A 25,181-nucleotide genomic window follows, 5' to 3' on the forward strand; every position below is an offset into this window, starting at 1 on the left:
TATTATTGCGCACGTGGCGAGACAAGGTGGACTATGTCGGGGATTGATTTGTGATGACTTGTAATGGCGTGGGGGCCTTGTTTTTGTTGATATTTGTGTTGGGATTACGAGGCGGTACCTCGGGAGTGCCTTTTTGTTGATATTTCTCTATGGCTGCACTTGCCTTTGGTTATTTTGTTTTTCCGTAATATGTAAATTCTTGTGTTCTCCTAATGTATTATTTGACTTAATATTAAGTGTTTTGTATTTCTTGTTGTATTGTGTTGGCTTTGGCTTTTTCATACGAGACTCTAAGGATTCGTATGTCGGGTTTGTACTTGTTCTTTATGATTGAGTTGTTTTAAATAAAAGTGTTACACCTCATGTTTTCGTACATGAGAGTACATCATAAGTCAATTGATGTAAGCTTAGAAATGTGATCGTCTTTGAAAGTATATATGGTAAGTTAATCATGTTACCTCGGAGGTTACATATCTTTTAGATCATAAATAACAAGTACCAAGAGGGTTGAAGGACTTAGAAGCTAAGCAAATTGAAGAAAATAAGTTTCGTCGAAAGTCGACAAGTTGGGAATATTGTAACATGTAATCTTGGGATAAGAATAGGGTGATTAACATGATAATGAGGTTATGTTATGAGTTATTTTAGTCTTATGATAGTCATGCGTTACGTTTTTAAGTCAAGCGAGTTATGAAATAAAAGTTGGCAAAGGTCATCACAAGTTACATTCATAAATATTGCGAAGCTTTTCTCCCAATATAATTAGAATTATGGGATGATACACATATCAAATTGAAGATCTACGAGTCTATTTTCTAACTCATTGAACCGTTTGTTGATACGACATAGGAGTAGAGAGATATTTCTAGTTTTGCAAGACTGCATAGGTGACAAGTAGGTGTGTCACTAAAGCTTTTTGAGCAATACATTTTGTGTGTTATATGAGGTCTTTTTGGGACATATTATATACCAAATTGAAGGTCTTGTAATTTAGTTTCCAAATCTTTCAACCGTTCATTTATACGACATCCAGATAAAAAGATATAAGCGTTGGAAGAAGGGCCAATGATAGGGTGTCAAGCTAGCACCTCTTTGACTGTTCAAAAGTTGATATATTAAGGTTTTAGGTCGTCTTTATCTTCATTTTTCCATAGCACACAATCGTAGAACACCAATAAAAATATCCGTAAGCTCTATTCTAGGGTTTCAAAGAAGATTAAAATCCCGGGTACGAAAGCAAGAAGCGATAACACTAGAATGATCCCTACGACGTATGTATCGCGATATCGCCTCTCTTTTTCTTTGTAATTTGAGTTTTGGAAGGTGCCTCATAGTTAATAAAATGTCTACTTTCTGTATCAAGCTTTTATATATCAAGGAAGGTTGATAAATTCGTTTCCTAATAGTTAGAACTCACTGGACGGTGATCGGAAGTCGTGAGTTTGATTTATTTCACCTTTAGTGGACTATTTTGTAGTCCACTCGTGTTGGCCTATTTTGCTGCTGGTTTATGGAGTTTGGAAGGATGAAGGGCATGGAGAAATGCCACATGTGGTAGGTTAGTGGGCTGGTCGCTCGTCGTTGCAATTTCAGGCTAATTGACAACTTGTTGATTGGGCGTGTTGTGGTATATTTGGGTTTTTATGTTGTCTTGAAGGTACTGAATCGTAGTTGGGTTGTTTTTGAGTTGCTGATTGTATTGTGTTTGTATCTCGCCTATAGTAGGCTTGAGGGAGCAATAAAATCAGTGGAAATGCTGTCCGTTTTATTTTAAGAATCAAGTTATCGTTTGAGATACATGATATACTAGCGCCATCTAAGTTGTACACGTATTTCTTTGTTATAGGGTTGGCGCGCTAGTTGTCATAAGCTTGTTGTTGAGTTGCATTGACAACTTGAGGTATGTTAAGGCTATCCATTCTTTTCTTTTGGCATGATCCATATGATACAAACGAAACGTGCAAACGTGGAACTTTTATAAATGACTCTATTCATAGAAGTACTAGGGGTGACTATGTTCTTGATTCCCCATGTGTCCTATTATTATATCTTCTGTTCATGGGTATCAAAAAAATACGTAAGTTGCTAAAGTTTTTCTGAAGGCATATTGATCTTATGACATTCCGAGAAATCTTACTGACTTACTTCATTATGTATTGCATTCATTTATACATGTAAATTGACCCATGACCAGATGACGTTATATACGCGTATATTATATGTATATGGGATATGGAAAAAGGTTATGGCGTTATATACGCACCACCACCTGATCAGCTGGTATACGTTGATGATTTCGCCCACAGTGGCTGAGATGTTATGATGGGATGCCCTCAAAGGCTTGATGATGTTATGTACGCATATACCTATGCATGGTATGACATTTATATGCACATGCATGGCATTATAAATTTTTCATGATTCACATAGCTATTCAGAATTACAGGTTGAGTTCTTTACTCCATGTTTCTTTCATGTCTTTTATATACTACTTTCATGCCTTACATACTCGATACTTTATTTGTACTGACGTCCCTTTTGCCTGGGGACACTGAGTTTCATACCCGCAAGTCCCGATAGACAGGTTGAGAGTTCTCCTAGTAGGCTATCAGCTCAGCGGAAGGTGTTTGTACACCCTACTTGCTCCGGAGTTGCATATTTGGTCAGTATGATTTGGACATGTATTGATTGGTATGGCGGGGCCCTGTCCCGACCTTTATGATATTTATGTACTCTTAGAGGCTTGTAGACAGATGTCATATATATGGATACTTATATGGCCTTATCGACCCATGTTTTGAGTATACAAATGATCATGTTGGCCTTATAGGCCCGTATGTCACATGTATAAGTTTTTATATCATGTTGGGTCGTCCTATGTCTAGTATTCCCTTATATTTTATTCCCGTTATCTCATTATGGCCCTTGTGGCCCACTTATCCATGACGGTATGATAAGAAATATATGTTAGGTTGGTACTCGGTTGTGTAGGGCACCGGATGCCCGTCGCGGCCCCTGCGGTTTGGGTCGTGACAAAAGTGGTATCAGAGCTGTTCCGTCCTAGGGAGTCTACAAGCCGTGTCTAGTAGAGTCTTATTTTGGGTGTATTGTGTACCACACTTATAAGCAGGAGGCTACATGGCATTTAGGATTGTCACTCTTTTTTCTTACTCTAGATCGTGTGGTAGAGCTTAGTTGTAAGAATTCAAACTCCTTAATTCTATTTTATTCGTAATACAATGATACCTACATCGAGAAAGACATTTGGCAAGAGATTGAATGTGGCTGTGGAAGAGTTGAGTAAGAGGAACTCGATTTTGCATCATACTTATGATGAGTAAATGTAAGGTCTTCAGCAGATAATGCGTGTACTAAAATGGGTAAGTTTCTTGATAAGGAACCCTAAGGCATGAATATCTATCCACCCATATGGTAAAAATCAACGAGAGAATCATAAAGTATATACAAGTTTCAGCAAGTAAAAGAAGCAATGCGAAGAAGGATACGAGGTATCTAGTTAATGAAGATTATCAGTATTTATAATTCAGGCAGAGAAACATAAGTATTCTGATTTACTTTCAACAGTAACAGAGATATATACACTTGACAACACCCATCTCAGTTATGCCCTATGAGAGCATCAGGATCCAGTTGGGGTCAGAGTAACCCAAAATTGTGGATGAATTGTTATCATTAGCTCACATTTTCGAAGGACTTGGTAATAGTTCTCCTTGTGAGACACCTAGATGGTGCATTCTAGAATCGTACAGTCAGATATGAATACTAGAATGTTCAAAATTTTTAGAAGATAGGCAGTGGAATCCTAGAAGGGATAAATATTTACCTTAGTATGACTCCCGTCCCTAGAAAAAAAAAGGAGAGAGAATGTTAGGCGTCCCAAAGTGCCAGCGAGATGAAGCAAGGGGAGCTAAAACTGAAAGAATATTTTGTTGAAGTTTTCAGAATAAAGGGATAGACATAATTATTAGCTGGAGAATAAGAAGATCATAAATGAAGTATTGTGAGTAAGATATGATAAATAGGTGATAACGGTAAATCAAAATATGACAGAATGACAGAGTCTATAGTCAAGTGAAAGAAAATACAAGAGGAGACAAGCCTTGAGACAATACAAGAGTATAAGCCCTAAAGTCATATCCTCATTTTGAGAAATGAGTTGGTCAGTCCAACGTGATTACCAAAAGGAAAAGTTCGACCACCCGGAGTAATAGAAATCAGTATGGGCTAGTAAAAAAGATAAACTGAACATGAATTAGGGATCGGAAGATTTGATAATAGTCGGCATCGTGAGAATTTCAGAGATTGTGTTCCGAAAATAATAGAATGGACAACAGAAGAATAACCTTTAAAGGTCATTCAGGAAGACGCTTCCCTAAAATAAGCGCTGTGAGCAGAGTTAAGCTTAAGGGACTAAGTGTGCCAGTTACACTAGGTGTCACCTTCGTGCGTAAGGAATTCAATTATCCTTGGTACAGAAGGGTTACCGCAAGGCGAGTAAGATATGAAAAAAATATGCCAAAGATGAAGAGGTAACTATGGAATAGTGAAGGAAGAATGCGGTAAAAAGGAGAAAGGAATGAGATTACATTTATTCAGATCCTACGGATATGATACGACTCTAGAACATTATATAAGCATGATGACGGGGAGAGGCAGTAAGAGTTACACCACTAGATGTTATTGATAAATAAGTGTAAATGAACACTTGATACATAAGGAGCCAGTGTGCGAGGTAAGTTAAGACAAAGGATATAACCCAAAAGCAATTACGCAGAATATAGATATGAGAATGGACTAATGAGTAGTTAGTAGTTGATTCAGGAAGAGCCTAGTCATGGCTAGACAAGAGGATACATACAAATCAACAGATCATGCAAGATAAACATAGTGAACCCCAACATAGGGAATCCAGTCTCGCAGATACGAGATCGCAATTGTTGAAAAATTTTCATATAGGAGTTGGGGTAGTTAAAGGTACTTTATAAGTGTTCCAAAAATAAAAGAGAGTGCCACTGGGGAGACATTCAAAATTTCAGTTCAGAAGCAACCCTATGAGCACAAGGGTGCGGAGGTAAGTAACGAAGGATAATTATAGGCGAGTAAGAATATCAAAAATTCTTTCGAGTATACGATGTAATAAGCTTGCAGCTTTACAGGAGTCAAAGGGCCCCCCCAAGTACTACAAAGAAAGACTAGCTGAGGAAATAAGGAAGAAGGCTTCAACTTAGGCATAGTGACATAAAGAAGAAATGGTCTTGTAACAACAATCTCACTACAACATTGTATGAACTCCATAAGAAAGTGGAACTTATCGTGGCTAATAAACGGGAAGAAGAAAAAAAATCAAAAGTTATATTTGAGATCATATGAGTTACTGGAAATTCCAGTATTCGTGGGCACTAAGGTAAGCCAAGAATTCATGCAGCAAGTGGCAGAACGACCAGGAAAAGTAATTGTTTATGTTTAAAGGAAATTGAGAAGGCACGAAAGAAAATCTATGGTGCTAGCAAGTTAAAGAAATATTGCGAGTAGTATGAATATATATGTGTAGGTCGCAAGCTAAAGTATCGTAGAGCAATAAGGTTTTAGGTAGATAGGAGCAAGGATAAGAAAAGATAAGTGATAAGGTGATAAGAATAGGTAAGCATCGAGATTAAGCCATCAAAACAAGAGAGGTGATGGTTTCCGAAAGTTATAGAAAGCTCGGTACAACCTGAATGAACTCAGAGGAGTCTAAGACTAAGAGCAATTAGAAGAGATGAAATGCCGCCCTGGTAGTAGAATAAGGGTGTAATGGTGATAGATAAGAGGATGACGTTTAGGCCTTTTAATTGAGTGATGATTTTAAAGAAAAGGGATTTCATGAATTGCACGTGATTAGAATATCCCCATAAGTTGAATCACGTTAGGATGCCATGAAATACGGTTATTGAAGTATAGTATTTTCCCTATGTGGATCAGGCAAATCACTTCAAATGTTCCCCGATGCAACGTGAGCCCTAGTGATAATGTATTACGTAAGAGATTTCAAGTTATCAGTGGTAGAATATAGATCAACGTTGAGGTGAATCACCAATAGATGGATAAAAGTACAAAGTATGAGATGAGATTAGGCTGTCATTCTTAAGATGAAAAGTAATGAGGAAGCACTAAAGGACTTTGATTTATACATATAGATAAGCAACGAGAGAGTAACCTAGAGTTGGGTAGCAGACCTCGATAATAATAAACCGAAGTAGGAGTTATGGTATAGTATGACCTACCTAGTTGTAGTAAAGCCATAAGCATAGATAACCGAGGCTATGAAAGAAGATATAGCAATAGTCGTAAGTTCGACAAAGTACCGAGTGAAGAACTTCAGTACACCTATAGAGGGGCAGCTTGTCATAGTTTTGTATATGTTCACAAAGTGAGACCTAGAGATTGGCTAAAAGCTAGACGAAAAAGGAGAGAAGAGTTGTATAGGCGCACATACAAGGAAAAAGACGTACAAGCTGCATGACAGAAGGTAGCAACAGTTAAGAGATTGGAAGAATTCCGATCACAAGTCGTGGTATGAGAAAGAGGCCTAAAGGGGGGAATGCCCTGACCTTTAGATTTATTCACAGAACAATTACCTAGATGTCAAGGACAATATTAAAGTATTCGCAAGAGCTATAGGTTATGAGACTGATAAGCACATTAGTCAACATTCGAGGATGAATGTTCCTAAAAGGGGAATGATGTTACACCCCATGTTTTCGTACGTGAGAGTACATCATAAGTCAATTGATGTAAGCTCAGAAATGAGATCGTCTTTGAAAGTACATATGGTAAGTTAATGATGTTACATTGGAGGTTACATATCTTTAAGATCATATATAACAAGTACCAAGAGGGCTGAAAGACTTAGAAGCTAAGCAAATTGAAGAAAATAAGTTTCGTCGAAATCGACAAGTTGGGAATATTATAACATGTAATCTTGGGATAAGAATATGGTGATTAACATGATAAACAGTCTATGTTATGAGTTATTTTAGGCTTATGATAGTCGTATGTTACGTTTTAATGTCAAGCGAGTTGTGGAACAAAATTGGCAAAGGTCATCACAAATTACATTCATAAATATGCTGAAAATTAGGTCAAATATTGCGGAGCTTTTCTCCCAATATACTTGGAATTACGGGATGATTCACATATAAAATTGAATATCTACGAGTCTATTTTCTAACTTATTAAACTGTTTTTTGATACGACATTGGAGTAGATAGATATTTCCAGTTTTGTGAGACTGCATAGGTGACAAGTAGGTGTGTCACTAAAGCTTTTTGAGCAATACATTTCGTATGTTATATGAGGTCTTTTTGGGACATATTATATACAAAATTGAAATTTAATTTAGTTTCCAATGCTTTTAACCGTTCATTTATATGACATCCAGATAAAACGATATAAGCGTCGGAAGAAGGGTCAATGATAGGGTGCCAAGCTAGCACATCTTTGACTTTTCAAAAGTTGATATATTAAGGTCTTAGTTCGTCTTTATCTTCATTTTTCCATAGCACACGACCAGAGAACACCCATAAACATATCCTTAATCTTTATTCTAGGATTTCAAAGAAGATTAACATCCCGGGTACGAAATCAAGAAGCGATAACACTAGAACGATCCGTACGACATAAGTATCGCTATATCACCTCTCTTTTTCTTTGTAGTTTGAGTTTTGGAAGGTACTTCATAGTTAAGAAAATGTCTACTTTCTGTATTTACACTTTTATATATCAATGAAGGTTGATAAATTCGTTTCCTAATAGTTAGAACTCACGGGATGGTAATCGGAAGCCGTGAGTTCGATTTATTTCACTTTTAGTGGACTGTTTTGTAGTCCACTCGTGTTGGCCTATTGTGTTGCTGATTTATCGAGTTTTGAAGGATTAAGGGCATGGATAAATGCCACATGTGGTAGGGTAGTAGGCTGGTCGCTTGTCTTTGCAATTTCAGGCTAATTGACAACATGTTGATTGGGCGTGTTGTGGTATATTTGGGGTTTTTATTGTATTGAAGGTACCGAATTGTAGTTGGGTTGTTTTTGAGTTGCTGATTATATTATGTTTGTATCTCGCCTATAGTAGGCTTGAGGGAGAAGTAAAATCAGGGGAAATGATGTCCGTTTTATTTTAAGAATCAAGTTATCATTTGAGATACGTGATATACTACCGCCATCTAAGTTGTACACATATTTCTTTGTTATAGGGTTGGCGCGCTAGTTGTCATAAGCTTGTTTTATTCCCGTTATCTCATGACGGCCCTTCTGGCCCACTTACCCATGATGATATGATAAGAAAGATATGTTACGTTGGTACTCGATTGTGTAAGGCACCGGGTGCCCGTCGCGGCCCTACGGTTTGGGCCGTGACAAAAAGTAATTGCTATTATGTTTTAATTTAATAAGTTTTACATCCAAATCAGTATCTTATCTGATGCTTTAATTTAATTGAAATATCATTTTTTTCCACTCAAACTATTTCAAAAATAAACTCTTTTCTTTGTTGAATTCTTACTTGATTTACAAATAATAATAATAATAATAATTGTAACCTTACTTTATTGAAAATAAATTGATCGTGCAAATTTTATGTATTGAGATATATTTGGCACGAGAGTTATCCATGCAGTTGTGATAGATATATGGGCACGAGGTGCCGTGAGAATATGAAAGGGGGCTAAGACCCGTATTTATGATTATGATATAAGATATTTATTTGAAAGGATTTTCTTCCAAAGATTTCTATTCGAAAAACTTATAGATAAAAGGTGTATATTTTGAAGGACTTCATTAATTGGTTGTGCTTGTGTTTATTATTCGTTTGGGCAATATTTATGGTGTTCTTGTTGCCTTGCTGTTTATATCACTAGTTGATTATTGTTGCTATCACTGGTATTTGGTTTCTATTATTTTTGTATGTTATGTTACACAGGTTATTTGAGTAGTGAGTGTCTTGATTGTACCTCATCACTACTCCACCGAGGTTAGTCTTGATACTTTCTGGGTACCGACTGTGGTGTACTCATACTACACTTATGCACATTTTTTGTGAAGAGCCAGGTATTGGAGATATCGTACTCGGGCAGAGTTAGTGTGTTGATCGCAAGGAATTAAGGTAGAGCTGCTTGGCCGTCGCAGTCCCTTGGAGTCTTTCCATTTTTATTGTACTGTCACTCTTATTCGAACAGTATTGTACACTCGATCCTTGAGATCATTGCATGTGTTCAGTTAGAGTTCGTGACTCAGTATTACGAGTCTGGGGAGGTTGTTATATTTGTTTCCGCTTTTGGTTTTGGCACTTGTAATAAATTACATGTTTCAAAAAAGAAATGGCTCGAAATATAATTTTAATCGGCTTACCTAGTCTTAGAGACTAAGTACCATCACGACGCTTGTGGTGGGATTTTGGGTCGTGACAAGTTGGTATCAATGCTCTAGGTTCATAGGTTCTACGAGTCACGAACGAGTTTAGTAGAGCCTTGCGGATCGGTACGGAGACGTATGTACTTATCTTCGAGAGGCTACAGAAATGTTAGGAAATTTTCACTTCTTTCATTCCTGTCATGCAGAATTTGTTGATCTTGGATTTTGAATCTTTGTATCTCTACTCTCTAACAAATGGTGAGGACACATTCTACCGAGTCAGCTGAGCAGACACCCGCGCATTCTGCTAGGTCCGCAAGAGGCCAGGGCCGAGGTAGAGGCCGAGGAAGGGCACATGTCGCAACTAGAACACTGGTCAGGAGTAGCGCGAAAGTCTACCGAACGTGGGAAAACTAACTTCTAGTGAGGGTTGGCGCCCTAGCCTAAACCTATTAGTCTTGCTAGCTTAATGTCTTGGGAGTGAAGTTCTTCCCGGGCGGGGAGAGCGAGCGGTCATGCCAGAGTCTGTCCGGGTGGCAAGCTAAAGCAGGAGAAGAGAGTTAGCTTTCTGCTGAGTGAGACCGAACAGGAGCGGACACACACTAGATTAGAGCAAGTTTAGCTGGCTCAATGGCGCAGACACCTACTAGGATGAGGCATAGCAGGAATTGAACCCACATCTCGTTAAGCTGCTCCAACAAGGCCTCCCCCCAAACTGTACTTGCAAGTTTCCCCGCAAAAAGCTCTGAGCAGTTTCCACTCTGCTCGTACTGAACACGAGTAATTCCCTGCTACTTACCCAATATTTTAATAGAGGGACAACCAACGGTGAGGCGTATCAATGGTGGCAAGCTTATGAAGGGGGTATACCAGCCGATGCAACACCACCAACTGGGGCTCAATTTTCAGAGATATTTTTGAAAGAGTTTGTTCCCCAGACTCTCCAGGATGAGTGGCACACAGAGTTTGAACGGTTGCGTCAGGGCACTATGACAGTGTCAGAATATGCTATCAGGTTCATTGAGTTAGCCCGTCATGTACCTATCTTGGTTTCTACAGTTAGAGAGTGAGTCCGCAGATTCATCTAAGGGCTTGATTATGATTTTAAAATATGTATGGCTCGAGAGTTGCAGACTGACATTCCATTTCAGCAAGTAGTTGAGATTGCGAAAATGTTAGATGGTGTTCGAAGTGAGGAAAAGGAGTCTAAGGAGACCAAAAGATCTGGGAACTCTGGAGGATTTAGTGGATTCTAATCTGCAGCTATGGCTCATCATGGCGGAGACTCGGACAGTCGGTGAGCCCAATCTGCAATTCAAAGTACTCGTAGTGCTCCAGTTAATACTTTTAGTGCACCACTAACACGAGGTTCTTATAGTGGTTATTTTAGTTATCCGGCACAGACTCAACACGAGTAGCCGCGACCTCAGAGGGGTTGTTATGAGTGTGGTGATACTAGGCACATCATGAGAGATTGTCCCAGATTTGGGAGAGGCGGATTTCATCAAAACACTCAGGCTACAAGCTTTATTCTATCTAATACTCCAAGTGCATAGCCATTTAGGGATGGAGGACAGACGGATAGAGGGCGCCCTAGAGGGGGAGGCCCAGCCCGTTGATATAATTGCTATGAATTGGCTGAGGCCAATACACCAGATGTTGTCGTTACTGGTACGATCTTGATTTATTATAAAGCAATATTTTCCTTAATTTGATCTGGTTCTATGTATTGAGATGAGTCCTCCTATCATGCTCCACTTATGGGCGAGCTTCGTAATTCTATAATCTACTTTTGTGTTTACCCTGTTGGGAGATTCTATGGCGATAGCAGTGTCTATCATTCTGTTTTGATCACTATTGAGAGCTATGAGGCTAAAAGTGGCTTTCTGTTACTCATTACGATGAGTTTTGATGTAATTTCGGGATAATTGATTACAATTTTATGAATTATATGCCCTATTGGTATGGGGGTTCATTATGTGTTGTTAAATTATTTCACAGAATTTATCAAAAAAAAAAAGGAAAATTTCAGTTGGCACAATGTGCGAAGTACTTGTGATTCATAATTTGAGGATGGGATCCTCGCGGTTTAATATTATTTGATATGTTTAAACCGGTCTACGTGCCGCGGTAGAAGTTATATCAGGATGAGATCCTTGTGGTTAAATTCATGTGTTTTAAATTCTCCCTTTGTGAAATTTAATTTGTACTATAGTACTGATAGGGAGTCATGCCTGTTACGCTTATTAGATAATTCTTTTATGTGTTTCTATGCATATTTAGCCATATTCGTGCTGTAATTATTGAGTTTTAGCCTACAAGGTGAGTGTCCAGGTGGCGTTAAATGTGACTCATTAATTCGGGTAAATAATTATGAGGTCTTCATGCCTCGTGTCTCGTTGTTAGTAAGGTGAAGGTTTGAAACGAGATTTTAGGAAACATGAGGTTAATTGACGACGCTGTAATCGATTATGAACAACTATTATGACCAGAGATGTGGTTATGAGAATATGTATGATGTGTGCGTAGGCACGAGTTGCTACAACCGGTTGAGACTAATACCATATGTTGATCTGAAAAATCAGGCCTTTTAGAAATGTTTGGAGTGTAAGAAATTGGTTTTAAAGTTTATAAATGTGGATAAAAGAAATAATCTCAACTGAGATGGTGTTGTCAGACCATGTTAAAATTTCGGTGAAGTAGACTCACCACGAGTAGGTGTGTAATAGTACACTAAGTAATTTAATGTTCTCAGAATAATTCTTGGCATGTTCGAGGACAAACCTATGTTTTAAGAGGGGGAGAATATAACGAACCGACTTGTCATTTTGAGAATTTACGTTCCGTTTAGTGACTTAAGGTCCCAAGCAACTTTGTAATATGTGTTATGACCCGCGTGTGAGGTCAAGTTTGATTTTCGGAAGATTTGGAATTTAATTGAAAGAACAATTCTCATTTATAAAGCTTGAATTTTTAAAGTTTGACCGGAGATTTGACTTTTAAGCAAACGATTTCGGAATAGAATTTTGATGATTATAATAGCTTCGTATGGTGATCTCGGACTTTAGCGTATGTCCGAATTTGGATTTGGAAGTCCGTAGGAAAATTCGATGCATTTTGGCGAAAGTTGGAAAATGGAAGATTTTTAGAAAGTTTGACTGAGGAGTTGACTTTTCGATATCGGGGTCGGAATCCAGTTCTGAAAATTTTCATAGGTCCGTTATGTCATTTATGACTTGTGTGCAAAATTTGAGGTCAATCAGACTCAATTTGATAGGTTTCGGCATCGAATGTAGAAGTTGGAATTTGTTAGTTTCATTAGGCTTGAATTGGGGTATGATTCGTGTTTTTAGCATTGTTTGATGTGATTTGAGGCCTCGACTAAGTCCGTAATATGTTTTAGGACTTGTTGGTATGTTCTGACGGGGGTCCCGAGTGGCTCGGGTGAGTTTCAGAGTGGTTTCAAACCATTTCTAGGCCATTTTTAACTGCTATTTTTTTTGCTACAACAATGTGCATCGCAGAAAATTCTGTTACACAGAGTTGACTTTGGAAGCTTATATCTCGTAATCTGTATAGAATTTGGAGATGATCTAAAAGTGAAAGTTGTAGTCCTTTGTATCTAGTTTTTAGAAATTTAAACCATTTGTCAGTTGGAGTTAGGTACAAAAAGTTATGGTTGATATACTTCAGGCTGTTTGGGAAGAGTTTTGGAAGAGTTTGGTGTTTTGAGCATAAGCATATAATGATCCAAAGGTCCATTTTTAGTTCTAGAGATCGAAATTCGATTTTGAGACTTCCGGGAGTTTGATAATGAATTATAGGAATGATCTGGAATGTTTGATATAATTTCATCAAGTCGCGATTGAGTTTTTAGCGCGAAACATGAGTTAATTATTTAACGAGTGAAATTGGTATCGCATTGAGAAAATGAGCTGCGAATTAAGTTTTGATTGAACGACTAGATTCATATTATTATTTTTGACTCATAGGAACAAGAATCATCGAATTCCGAGTTCGTATGATGGAGTTAGAGGCTTTTTAGTGAAAACTAAACTGCTGGTGTAAACAATTCTGGTGCGCACCTTTAGCGACCAGATTTGGCACTTTTGGCAACGGGAATGGGTTTTTAGCAACAAGATTATTGTTTTTATTGGGTAGAAACTTAATGACCAACAATGTTCATTTCCTTCATGCCTTCGACTGGGGTAAGTATTCTATATCCGAAAGTGATTATATTTCATAAATCCATAGTTATATTCATCGTTTAATTTGAGTTTTAATGGAAGAAATTGAAATTTTTGTAAAATCTTTCAGAAACGAAGATTTTAGATTTGGAGGTCGATTCGTTTTCGAAATTTGATAAAATTTGTATGGTTGAACTCGTATCGGAATGGGTATTCGAATTTCGTAAAAATTCTATCGGGTTCCGAGAGGCGAGCCCCGCGTTGACTTTGGTTGACTTTTTGATGCAAAATGTTAAGTTGATATTTTATTATCCGGAATTATTTCCGATGAATTTTAATGAAGTTATACAATCAATTTGAATATATTTGAGTTGTCTGGAGATTTATCAAGAAAGAAGGCCATTTTGAAATATCGGCCTAACTTCAAAAAGGTAAGTATCTTGCCTAACCTTGAGTGGGGGAATTACCCCTTAGGCATTGAGTCTTATGTGGAAATTCTGTAATTGAAACCATGTACGCGAGGTGACGGATACGTACTTGGTTTATATGTGCAAATTGCATTGGTTGAAATTCGTAAACGCCCTTATGTATTAAATTGGAAAATTGATGGAACATAGTAAATTCTTTACTTGTCATGCCTCATTCCTTGTTTGCCGAGGTTATTTTTATATGATAATTTGGTGTGATTTCCACTTGATTTTTATGTGAAATACCGTGGTTAGTTGGGTTGACATTTTTTGTAAATAATTTTATTATGGATTCCTTATCTGCAAATAATTATTAAATAAGTTTAAAAGTAGGCATTAATCTATTTGCCAAAATTTGGATTTAAGAAGGCGTTGTTCCTTGGTGAATTACTTTCCAGTTCATGTTGTTGAAATTGATATTGAGTTATAAAGGCCGTAAATCATATTGAGGCAAAGTGTTAAATTGTGAAATATTATTCTGTTGAGTTATTCACTCTCGGATATTTTGTTACAATTTTGTGCATATTATGGTCGAGCCATGTGCTCCTTATTGTGAAAAATAATGTATTATTAATTTATGTGGCAAGTTGTAATATTTAAGCACTTGAGGTGCAATTTATGAGATGTTGTGATATTGATACGTGATATTGTTGGGAGATTTGTTCGGGTGTTCGCACGAGATTTCTGCCGTGCTATTGTTACTATTAATATATGCACATGCGGCGTGACAAGACGGGCTATATATGTGGGTTTGCACATGCGGCGAGACAATGTGGAAATATTATTATGCGCATGCAGCGAGACAAGGCAGGCATTTACTTTATTATTGCGCACGTGGCGAGACAAGGTGGGCTATGTCGGGGATTGATTTGTGATGACTTGTGATTGCCTAAGGGCCTTGTTGTTGTTGATATTTGTGTTGGAACTACGAGACGGTACCTCGGGAGTGCCCTTTTGTTAATATTTCTCTATGGCTGCACTTGCCTTTGGTTATTTTATTTTTCCGTAATTATGTAAATTCTTGTTTTCTCCGTGATGTATTATTTGACTTAATATTAAGTATTTTGTATTTCTTGTTGTATTGTGTTGGCTTTGGATTTTTCGTACTAGACTCTGAAGATTTGCATGTCGGGTTTGTACTTGTTCTTAATGATTGAGTTATTTTAAATAAAAGAAATTACTATTATGTTTTAATTTATTAAGTTTTATATCCAAATCAATAGCTTATCCGATGCTTTATTTTAATTGAAATGTCATTTTTATACACTCAAACTATTTCAAAAATAAATCAAATTATTTCTAAAATAAACTCATTTCTTTGTCGAATTCTTACTTGGTTTAAAAATTATAACCTTACTTTATTGAAAATAAATTAATCATGCGGATTTTATGTATTGACATATTTGGCACGAGAGTTGTCCGTGCGGTTGTGATAGAGATATGGGCACGAGGTGCCGTGAGAATATGAAAGGGGGCTGAGACCCGTATTTATGATTATGATATAAGATATTTATTTGAAAGGATTTTCTTCCAAAGATTTCTATTCGAAAAATTTGTAGATAAAAGGTGTATATTTTGATGGACTTGATTAAATGGTTGTGCTTGTGTTCATTATTCGTTTGGACAATATTTATAGTGTTCTTGTTGCCTTGCTGTTTATATCACTAGTTGATTATTATTGCTATCACTGCTATTTATTTTCTATTATTTTTGTATGCTATATTGCACTGATTATTTGACTAGTGAGTGTCTTGACTGTACCTCGTCACTACTCTAACGAGAATAGTCTTGATACTTACGGGGTATTGACTGTAGTGTACTCATACTATACTTTTGCATATTTTTTGTGCAGAGCCAGGTATTGGAGATATCGTACTCGGGCAGAGTTAGTGTGTTGATCGCAAGGATTCAAGGTAGAGTTGCTTGGCCGTCGCAGTCCCTTGGAGTCTTACCATTTTTATTGTACTGTCACTCTTATTTGAACAGTATTGTACACTCGATCCTAGAGATTAGTATTACGAGTCTTGGGAGGTTGTTATATTTGTTTCCGCTTTTGGTTTCGACACTTCTATTAAATTACATATTTCAAAAAATAAAAAGCTCGAAATGTAATTTTAATCGGTTTACCTAGTCTTAGAGACTAAGTGTCATCACGACGCATGTAGTGGGATTTTGGGTCGTGATAGCCACTGTCAATCAACATTGTCCTTGCCATGTCTTCAAAAGTCCTATTTTTCCTCTCCACAACACCATTTTGTTGAGGTGTTCTTGGAGTTGAAAATTGTGATTTATGCCATTTTCAGCACAGAATTCATCGAATTTTGCATTGTCAAACTCTGTGCCATGATTAGATCTTATACACACAACATTTTGGCTCATCTTCACCTGGATTTTCACAAACGCAGCAAACACTGATAAAGTTTCATCTTTGGTTCTGAGGAACAAGGTCCAGGTGAGTCTAGAATAGTCGTCCTCTATAACAAAAATGTATTTTTTTCCTTCTCTACTTGGCACCCTCATAGGTCCACACAGATACATATGGAGAAGATTAAGTGGCCTTGAGGTGTTGACCTCCTTTTTTGGGCTTGAACGAGGACCTGACTTGCTTTACTTTTATACATGCATTATACACCTTGTGATTTTTGAAGTTTGACTTAGGCATGCCATGAACCAGGTCCTTCTTGACCAATTTGTTCAGCAAAGTAAAACTTTCATGGCCCAATCTTCTATGCCATAGTTCAGTATCATCATCAACAACGCTCAGACATGTGAGATCCCCATTTTGCAAGGATTTAAAAATAAATGTTTTTGTATCTTTTTGCCACCAGGACCACTTCACGAGTCACACAATTTGTGACTATGCAGACTTTTGACACAAATTTCACTTTGTTTCCTTTGTCGCAGATTTGGAAAACACTCACTAGGCTATATTTCAAGCCGTTCACGTAGTACACATTTTTACTTGAGTGAGTGAGTGACTTTCTAATTCTTCCTACTCCCAGAATGTATCCGTTTTTGCCATTGCCAAAGGACACACTCCCTCCTTGCAGGGCTTTGAGCGAAAGAAAATTATCGATGCTTCCAGTCATGTGCTTAGAACAGCCACTATCCATGTACAATTTTTGACTTCTTCCTTTCACTGCTCCTCGCACAAGAGAATCAAGGATTAGACTTAGGAACCCAAACAAGTTTGGGTCTCTTGTAGTGAGGAAAAAGGAGAATTAAATTTCTTTTTGTCCAGGTAGGCAATACACGTTTTTTAACGGAGGGACCATGTTCCTTAGCAGCAGTTACCTTTTCAATAAAAACCTTGTTTTTCTATTGGGACTGAATTCTAGCCTTACAGTTTTCTTTAAAGTGACAATGTTGCCACAGTGAGTGCAAAGCCAGTTATTAGGGACAGTAACATACTTGCTATGTGGATTATGGGGAGTCTTTTCCTTTTGGAACCCGACTCCCTGTCTGTTCCCACCATTGCTTTGTATACATGGCAGCAATTGTGTCAGAGGACCAGGTCCACTTTAGAGATTTTTCTAGGTCATTTTTAACTCTGCCTAGATCTTCTTGAAGCTGTCTATTTCTTTCAAGTTCAGCACACAGACTAGATTTCACAGATTTGAATTCATTTTCAAGCTTAATGTGTGCCTCATTTGCAACTTTCTTTCCCTTTTGGTCAATCCCAAAACCGTTTCTCCTTTTTAATTTCTCTATTGTTTATTTTAGGTCCATGACAACTACCAACAAATCATCTCTCTCATTTTCTATGTCCTCACCTTTTTTTTAATCAGAACACTCTTTTCTCTCATTAGATCCTCGATGGTTTCTTTTAGGTCAGCCACTACGATTATCAAATCATCTCTCTCATCTTCTACCTCTCCTAGCTCAATAGTTAAAGCATTTTTATCATTTATAAAATAGTTATAAGCATCAATTAAAACATTTGCCAAATATATAAGCTTTTTCTGAGAGTAAGACTTCAGATTTCTTTGAACGTCTAGAAAGTTTACCTCATCATCATCATTATCTTCATCATCGTCAAAATTTGCTATCAGGGCAAAGATAGAATCATAGTCAGCTGCTTCACTTTCAACTGCCATCATGGAGCTGTCACCTTGTTCATCATCTCCTCCAGATTCGTTGGAAGAGTCTCCCCATGTAGCAAGAGCTTGTTTTACAACATTGTCAGCGACATCTTTTCTCTTGAATCTTTTGTCAGGAACCGGGTTCCTTTTGGTTGTTTTGTTTGTGTTGTGCTTGTACTGATCTTGCTTGAGGAGAGGACAATCCTTGATGAAATATCTTGGCTTCCCGCACTCATGACATAAGTCATACCCTCTTGGCTTGCTGGAGCTGCCCCCGTTTTGGAATGCCTCCATTTCTGCGAACCATCTTCTGAAATCTCTTTGTTAGGTAAGCCATATCAACATCCTCACTATTTGAGTCATTGTTGTCTGTCTTGAGGACCAGGTTCTTCTCCCTTTTGGGCTCTCTTCTCTCATGATCCTTCTTCTTCTTCTTCTTCTTCTTCTTCATTTCATAAGTTTTCAGATTACTAATGAGTTCATCAATGGTCAGCTTTTGTAGATCCTTTGCCTCTCTGATATCATTCACTTTGCTTTCCTAGGAACCAGGTAATACACTAAGTATTTTCCTGACAAGTTTTTTCCTTGGAATGATTTCTCCCAAAAAATGAAGCTCAGTGATGATAGAGGTGAAACGAGTGTGCATGTCCTGAATGGACTCATCATCCTTCATCCTGAAGAGTTCATACACAGTGGTTAACATATCAATTTTTGAATGCTTGACTTGAGTTGTCCCTTCGTGTGCCATTTGGAGAGCTTCCTATATCTCCTTGGCAGATTGACAGGCAGAAATCCTGTTGTATTTGTCTGGTCCAATGCCACAGACGAGGATCTTCTTAGCTCGAAAGGTCTTCTCTATAGCCTTGCGATCAGCATTGTTATACTCCTTCCTTGTCTTGGGAACTGTCACTGCTGGTTCACTAATGGTCATCATGGGAACGAAAGGACCATCGCAGATAACGTCCTAGAGCTCTAAATCTTCAGCCATGATAAAATCATGCATCCTTGTCTTCCACCATTTGTAGTATTAGCCATTGAATCTTGTGGTCTGTAGGTAGATTGACCTTCTTCAAAGTTTGGTAGAGTAGCCATGAGGATCTTTTCTAGGTGTTAGCCAGATAGAAAGTACCTGCTCTGATACCAATTGATAGAAATTGAGGGTCCACCAAGCTGTATAGAGAACCGGGTTCTCTATCGGTTCCCACAAAACACACACAAAGAGATAAGAAAATGAGACGACATAATTTTATATGGAAAACTCCCAGCTCATGGGATTAAAAACCACGACCTATATTTGTAGGATTTCAACTTCACTAACCGAGCAAGTTCAGATTACAACTTATTGTAACCTAGGAATTTAACCCTTAATCCCTCACTTACTTATAATAACTCTATTATAAGCCTCTTTATAATAACTCTATTACAAAATTCACAACTCGACTAACTCTAGCCAAGACACAAATACATGGTTTATGATTTTACAATTTGTTTGCTATACGATGCTTCTATCTAAGCTAAGTAGGAATTACAATTAAATCGCACTAACAAAAGAACAACACAACTAGGGACATGTGATGATACAATACTGGGAACTGGTCCTTCGTTATGTTGTTCTTTGTTCTTGAAGCTTGGAAATCACTTGCAAGTCCGCGACACACCTTGAGAGAGAGCTTAATGAAATCTGGAATGTGTAAGTGTTGATTTTCCTTTGCTTCATGTTAATATTACACAAGTGACATCACTTGAGTTATGCAAGCATATTTGGTACAAGGGCATTTCCCATAAAGTGACTGCTCCATTGTTTGCACTGTTGCGTGTGTGCAGAGGCACAATTGCAGCCACTTTACAACTGTGGGAAGTTGACTGGTACTGGCAGCTAGGGAACTGATGTCGATCCGTTCCCTCTATTGTTTCTTTGACTCTGAATGTTGGAACATGTCCCAAACTTGAGACTTGTTGATGTTGAGCACTTTGAGGATGTAAAACATGTTCCCTATTTGATTCTTATCATGTAAGTTTGTTAGATCATCAAAACAAAATATGGCACTTAACCTATTAGAGATCCTCTATCCGTAATCAGAAGTTTTGTTCGAGTCTTGGAAATGAAGAATTCATAATAGGATTCCCATAAATCGACTCTACTTGTCCCTAAGTTGGTAAATGAATTTCGAATACCAAATGGTTAAAAAAACCCGCGTATTATCTTCTCATATCCATGTGAGATATACGTATAAGCAAGGATTTGAATATATAAAAGACACGATACCTTGGCTTAAAACATAGATATAAGGCTGTCACATCATAGCAATTTCTTATCATATTCCTTTCCAACTAGCTAGTTTAAGTACCGAAAGTATTCTTTTGGATATTCCATTAATATACTCTTCATTCATAAAACCATTTCCCCTTACGGAAGCAAACAAAAGAGGCCAATCTTGTGTGTTAATTCCCTCCAAATTAAAGTCTTTCATTTTTCATATCAAGAAAGTAGTATGCATTTTCAGTACTATCTAATATTCTTGGCTAGTTTTGGATTGTGTGTTCTTCTTTGTGGTGCTGAATTTCCATATTTGAAGCAATCTGTAAAAGCTGATGGCTCACTTAGTTTTTTGGTGGTTGGAGATTGGGGAAGGAAAGGACTCTATAATCAGTCTGACGTCGCCTTCCAGGTTCTTCTTCTTTCCCTCCCATTAATTATTAAGGCGGAACTAGGTTTTTTGAGTTTATAACTTCTCCATTCTAAAAAAGCAGTTAACTACATAAATTATTTATACATATTAATTAATAAAATAATTTTTTTTTAATATAAGTTTTGAATCAAAGCTACTGAATTCTGCTGAACCCGCTCTCGATACTCTAGCTCTGCCGCTGCTGCTCAGTATCTTCTTTTATTCCTTCATACCCTATGAGTTTTCTAGTTCGTGTTCTTGTTCTTCTACTTCTTCTTAAATATGGTTAGTCATAAGAAATCATGCTTGTGTTCTTGAAGTTTTAATCCTCTCATAATACTTACAAGTCACGTTCCTTCGTTTTTCAAAGTAATTGTTTACTGTTTTTTCAGAAATCTTTAAATGTTGAAAAGTTGTGCATGATCAGTACTTGATTAGTCTGAAAAAAGTTTGTAAGAAAATACAATAAAACTCACATTTTTTTTATTTTCTTCTTTAAGTCTGGTTAATATAAGAAATCATGCTTGATCTATATAGTGGATTGACCCTCAAAAAATATTTGAAGAAATAAAGAGGAATTTTTTCTTTTAAATTTGGCATAAATGATGACATATCAATAGGTGTAGGAAAGGCAAAATCCCAATTGTTACAAATGCAACAAAATAGGATGTTAATGTTGGATCTACTTTGTATTATCGCTAATGTTTGACTTTTAATTATGCATGTGAGGCACAAAGTTAAATACTGTATTAAATTGTTGCAGCGCAATAATAGTTGCCATTTCATTCTCTAAGAAATACGAAAAAAATTTCTCTGAAAAAATTAATAATGCCATTTAGTTAACTACCTTTAAACACTCAATTTTCTTCTCTATTTTCTTTTTTCTTCTGATTATTTAATAAGGGGTTGGGATGGGGTGGGATGGGGTGGGGGAGGTAAAGAGGAAGAGTTATGGGGGATTCAAAATAATTAAGCATATGACTTTTTTGGCAAAAGCCATTCATCCAAACTTCCAAAGTTCATTACTTTAAGCAAGAGAAATTCTTTTTACTCTTCTTGTGTTCCATATGAAAATCGAATTTTATTACCAGGTTTTATGCACGTTTAAAACACCGTATCAACCCTTTAACCGTTTAACATTATATCCATATCTGTACTGTTTTCTTGGGGTACGTAACATCATAAAGTAAAGGAGAAGAACAAAGAAACGTGCCATATGTTTTGACGCTAGATTTAGATGTACTTTTGTCAAGTTTGAGTGAGAGCCCGTTTAACCCATCTGTCAAAACTGCTTATTTATAAAAGTATTTTTCAAAAAAAATATAATTTGTGTTCAACTAATTTATTAAATAGAGTTCTATGCAAGTAAATTGTGTTTGACTAATTATTTTAAAAAATATTTTTGATTATCAAATTACGAAAAAGGCTGTAAAAGTACTTTGATTAATTTATTTATCCAGTTAAAGTTAGTTGAAAAAGTAAGCAAAACATCTTAAGCATGAGTTGAGAATATAGTGTTGCTATGATCTAAAAATTGGTCAAACTTGAAAATTTAACCTTTATGTTTTGATTTGTAATATATTATTATGTAATCATGTTCTTTTGTTATTTTTGGTTTATTAAATTTGTAGATGGGAGAAATAGGAGAGAAGCTAGACATTGATTATGTAATATCAACTGGTGACAATTTCTACGACGATGGGCTCAAAGGTGTTAATGATCCTGCATTTGTTGATTCATTCACCAATATTTATACAGCTCCTAGCTTGCAAAAGAAGTGGTACAATGGTAAATCTTTTATGCAATTTTTTTATCACCATTATTGTACTCAGAGTCGAATTCAGGAGTTATAGTTTATTGGTTCTTACAGGATGCAACAATTTTAAATTAATATACAATAATAACTAGTTCAAAAATAAATATATATATATATATATAATCTGAACAAAAACTATTGGATTCACGTTAACCCATAGATGACACTCGCCCTGATTGTAGTTTATTATGATTACAAGCCTTTAAAAATTACGAGGACGTAAAAACAAGATTAGGTAAACGCATTAATTCCATGTGATTAATCCTAAAGAACATAAAACTAAATTAACGTGTAAATATATTGTATGAAACTGAATATCCAAATTTGTATAATTAAGTTGCTACTTTTTTTCCCGCTTCTTGTGGCAGTGTTGGGAAATCATGACTACAGGGGTGATGTAGAGGCGCAATTAAGTCCACTCCTTAGAGAAAAGGACGAAAGATGGTTTTGTTTGAGATCCTATGTTCTTGATGCAGGTAAAAATAAGAATATTTGACTACAATTATTTTTTTTTTCAAAAAAGAATCGTCTTTTTCCAAATAAGAAAAGAAAAAAATTAACACTAAAGAGAGGTGCATATTCTTAAGAGCAAATATTGATATTCTTGTCCATTTTTTGGTGAGGCAGAAATTGTGGAATTTTTCTTCATAGACACCACCCCATTCGTGAACGACTATTTTACACACCCAAAAGATCACACTTATGACTGGAAAGGTGTCTTGCCAAGGGACAAATATCTCAAAGATCTCTTAAAGGTAATATTTCATCTGTTATAATATAGTATGTGTTTTATTCTTCTTTTTAGTCTGTTTAAAAAAATATTATTTTTAATACTTTAATTCTAACATTTCACATGGAATATTTAAAACTAAAATTTTAAAGAACATTTTAGTACATTACATACATCTTTAATTCAAAAATCACAAGATTTAAAGTTGCATTTACAATTTCTTAAATTTCATGATCTCAAACTAAGATATATAATATAAAATGATATGGAGGCAGTAATGAATGCTATGGTACCTCATATTATCAGATTATTACCATGTTGGTCTTTTTAAACTTTTGGCCTATGAGTTATTAAGAGTTGTGATATCTTCACAAAATTTACAACACAAAAGATAGAAAGATAGAAAGATAGAAAAACATAGAGCATTAGTAGTATTCGAGGACTTTTTGTGCCTTGTAAAATGGTTATATATATATATATATATATAATACTTTATAGAATTAATATATTGAGAACTTTTCTTCTTTAATTTCTCTTAACCTTTTTTTTCTTATATTTCTATTTGGGGTTTTCAAAAAGGATTTGGATTTGGCATTAAGTAGGTCTACTGCAAAATGGAAGATGGTGATTGGTCACCATACGATTAAAAGTGCTGGACATCATGGTATTATTAAAGAGCTTGCTGAACAATTAACCCCAATACTTCAGGTAATTTATTAATTAATTAGTACTACACATATATAGTTTTGAGAGTTAAATATGAGCTAATCTTCACAATTTCTTTTTTGGATTTATAGTTATTGTTAACTTTATCCAATTATTCCATTTAGGAACATAATGTTGATTTTTACATTAATGGCCATGATCACTGCTTAGAACGCATTGGAAGCATTGACAGGTAGCCGAACTTCAAGTATACATTACATATATTGTTTTATCTAATCAAAATTAATTAACATACATTTTCATCTCACTTATATACCAGAAAAATATCAATATTTATTTTTATCTCACTTTGATTATAGTGTGCGAACTAATTATCGGTTTAATTATTTATTTAGCAACTTGGAATTTTTAACAAGCGGAGGCGGATCCAAAGCATGGAGGGGAGATGTTAAATGGTGGAATCCTGAGGAATTGAAATTTTATTATGATGGACAAGGATTTGTTTCAGTTGCATTGAACCAATTAGAAGCTGAGTTTGTGTATTACGATGTTTTTGGAAATGTCTTACACAAATTCAAAGTGTCAAAGGACTCTTATTTAGCTAGTCAATAGCTAAAGGTAAATGCTAGTACATAATAGCAAGATGAATATCGAAATTAAAGTGTATTTTAGTATGTTATTGATTGTCTTCTATGTAATCTGTTAGAGATGGGAATGAATATTGCATACAATATGTTTCTTGTTTTGTCTATATGCATGTTTTATCTATGGAGTAATTTCATTGGTATTAAGTTAGATTTTCTTATTCTTTTAGATCGTTATTACTATCTGATGTTGCTTCCGCTGCGGTTATATAATTATCTTCTTGTTGTTTTCATTAACTTCTTGAATACTGTATTTCTTTCTCTAAACTGTTGTGATTATGTGTTAGGATCAGAAACTCGGATAGTGCGGAATTTAGCCAAACAACGTTATAATGACAATAACAAAGACAATGCAAGTTGATAACAATGACAATTAAATCATATAAAGAAGACATCAATTTAACGTGGTTCGGTCAAAGTGACATATGTCCACAAGTGGAGAAGAACAATTTAACTATAGCAACACGAGTACAAAATTAGAGTAAATACTCTAATTAGTCCTAAATATCC

The 25,181-nt window shown here is 36.1% G+C and overlaps 1 protein-coding gene across 1 annotated transcript; it reads left to right on the plus strand.

Annotated features, from left to right (window-relative positions):
• Positions 1 to 20,519: 20,519 nt before the first annotated feature.
• LOC107824707 (purple acid phosphatase 3) lies at positions 20,520 to 24,778 on the plus strand. Its single transcript, XM_016651511.2, has 7 exons — positions 20,520 to 20,815; positions 22,447 to 22,603; positions 23,000 to 23,107; positions 23,259 to 23,386; positions 23,941 to 24,069; positions 24,192 to 24,259; positions 24,423 to 24,778. Exons 1-7 carry the CDS (start codon positions 20,639 to 20,641, stop codon positions 24,637 to 24,639), a joined length of 984 nt encoding a protein of 327 aa, XP_016506997.1. The 5' UTR covers positions 20,520 to 20,638; the 3' UTR covers positions 24,640 to 24,778.
• Positions 24,779 to 25,181: the final 403 nt, after the last annotated feature.

Source organism: Nicotiana tabacum, chromosome 12 (assembly GCF_000715075.1).
Source record: "Nicotiana tabacum cultivar K326 chromosome 12, ASM71507v2, whole genome shotgun sequence".
Classification (NCBI taxonomy): Eukaryota; Viridiplantae; Streptophyta; class Magnoliopsida; order Solanales; family Solanaceae; genus Nicotiana; species Nicotiana tabacum.

Excerpts from the sequence above, each read along its gene's own strand:
- LOC107824707 (XM_016651511.2), top strand. The coding sequence starts at position 20,639 with ATGCATTTTCAGTACTATCTAATATTCTTGGCTAGTTTTGGATTGTGT. Across the intron at positions 22,604-22,999 it reads GCAAAAGAAGTGGTACAATG|TGTTGGGAAATCATGACTAC; the intron begins GTAAATCTTTTA and ends TTCTTGTGGCAG. Across the intron at positions 24,260-24,422 it reads CGCATTGGAAGCATTGACAG|CAACTTGGAATTTTTAACAA; the intron begins GTAGCCGAACTT and ends TTATTTATTTAG.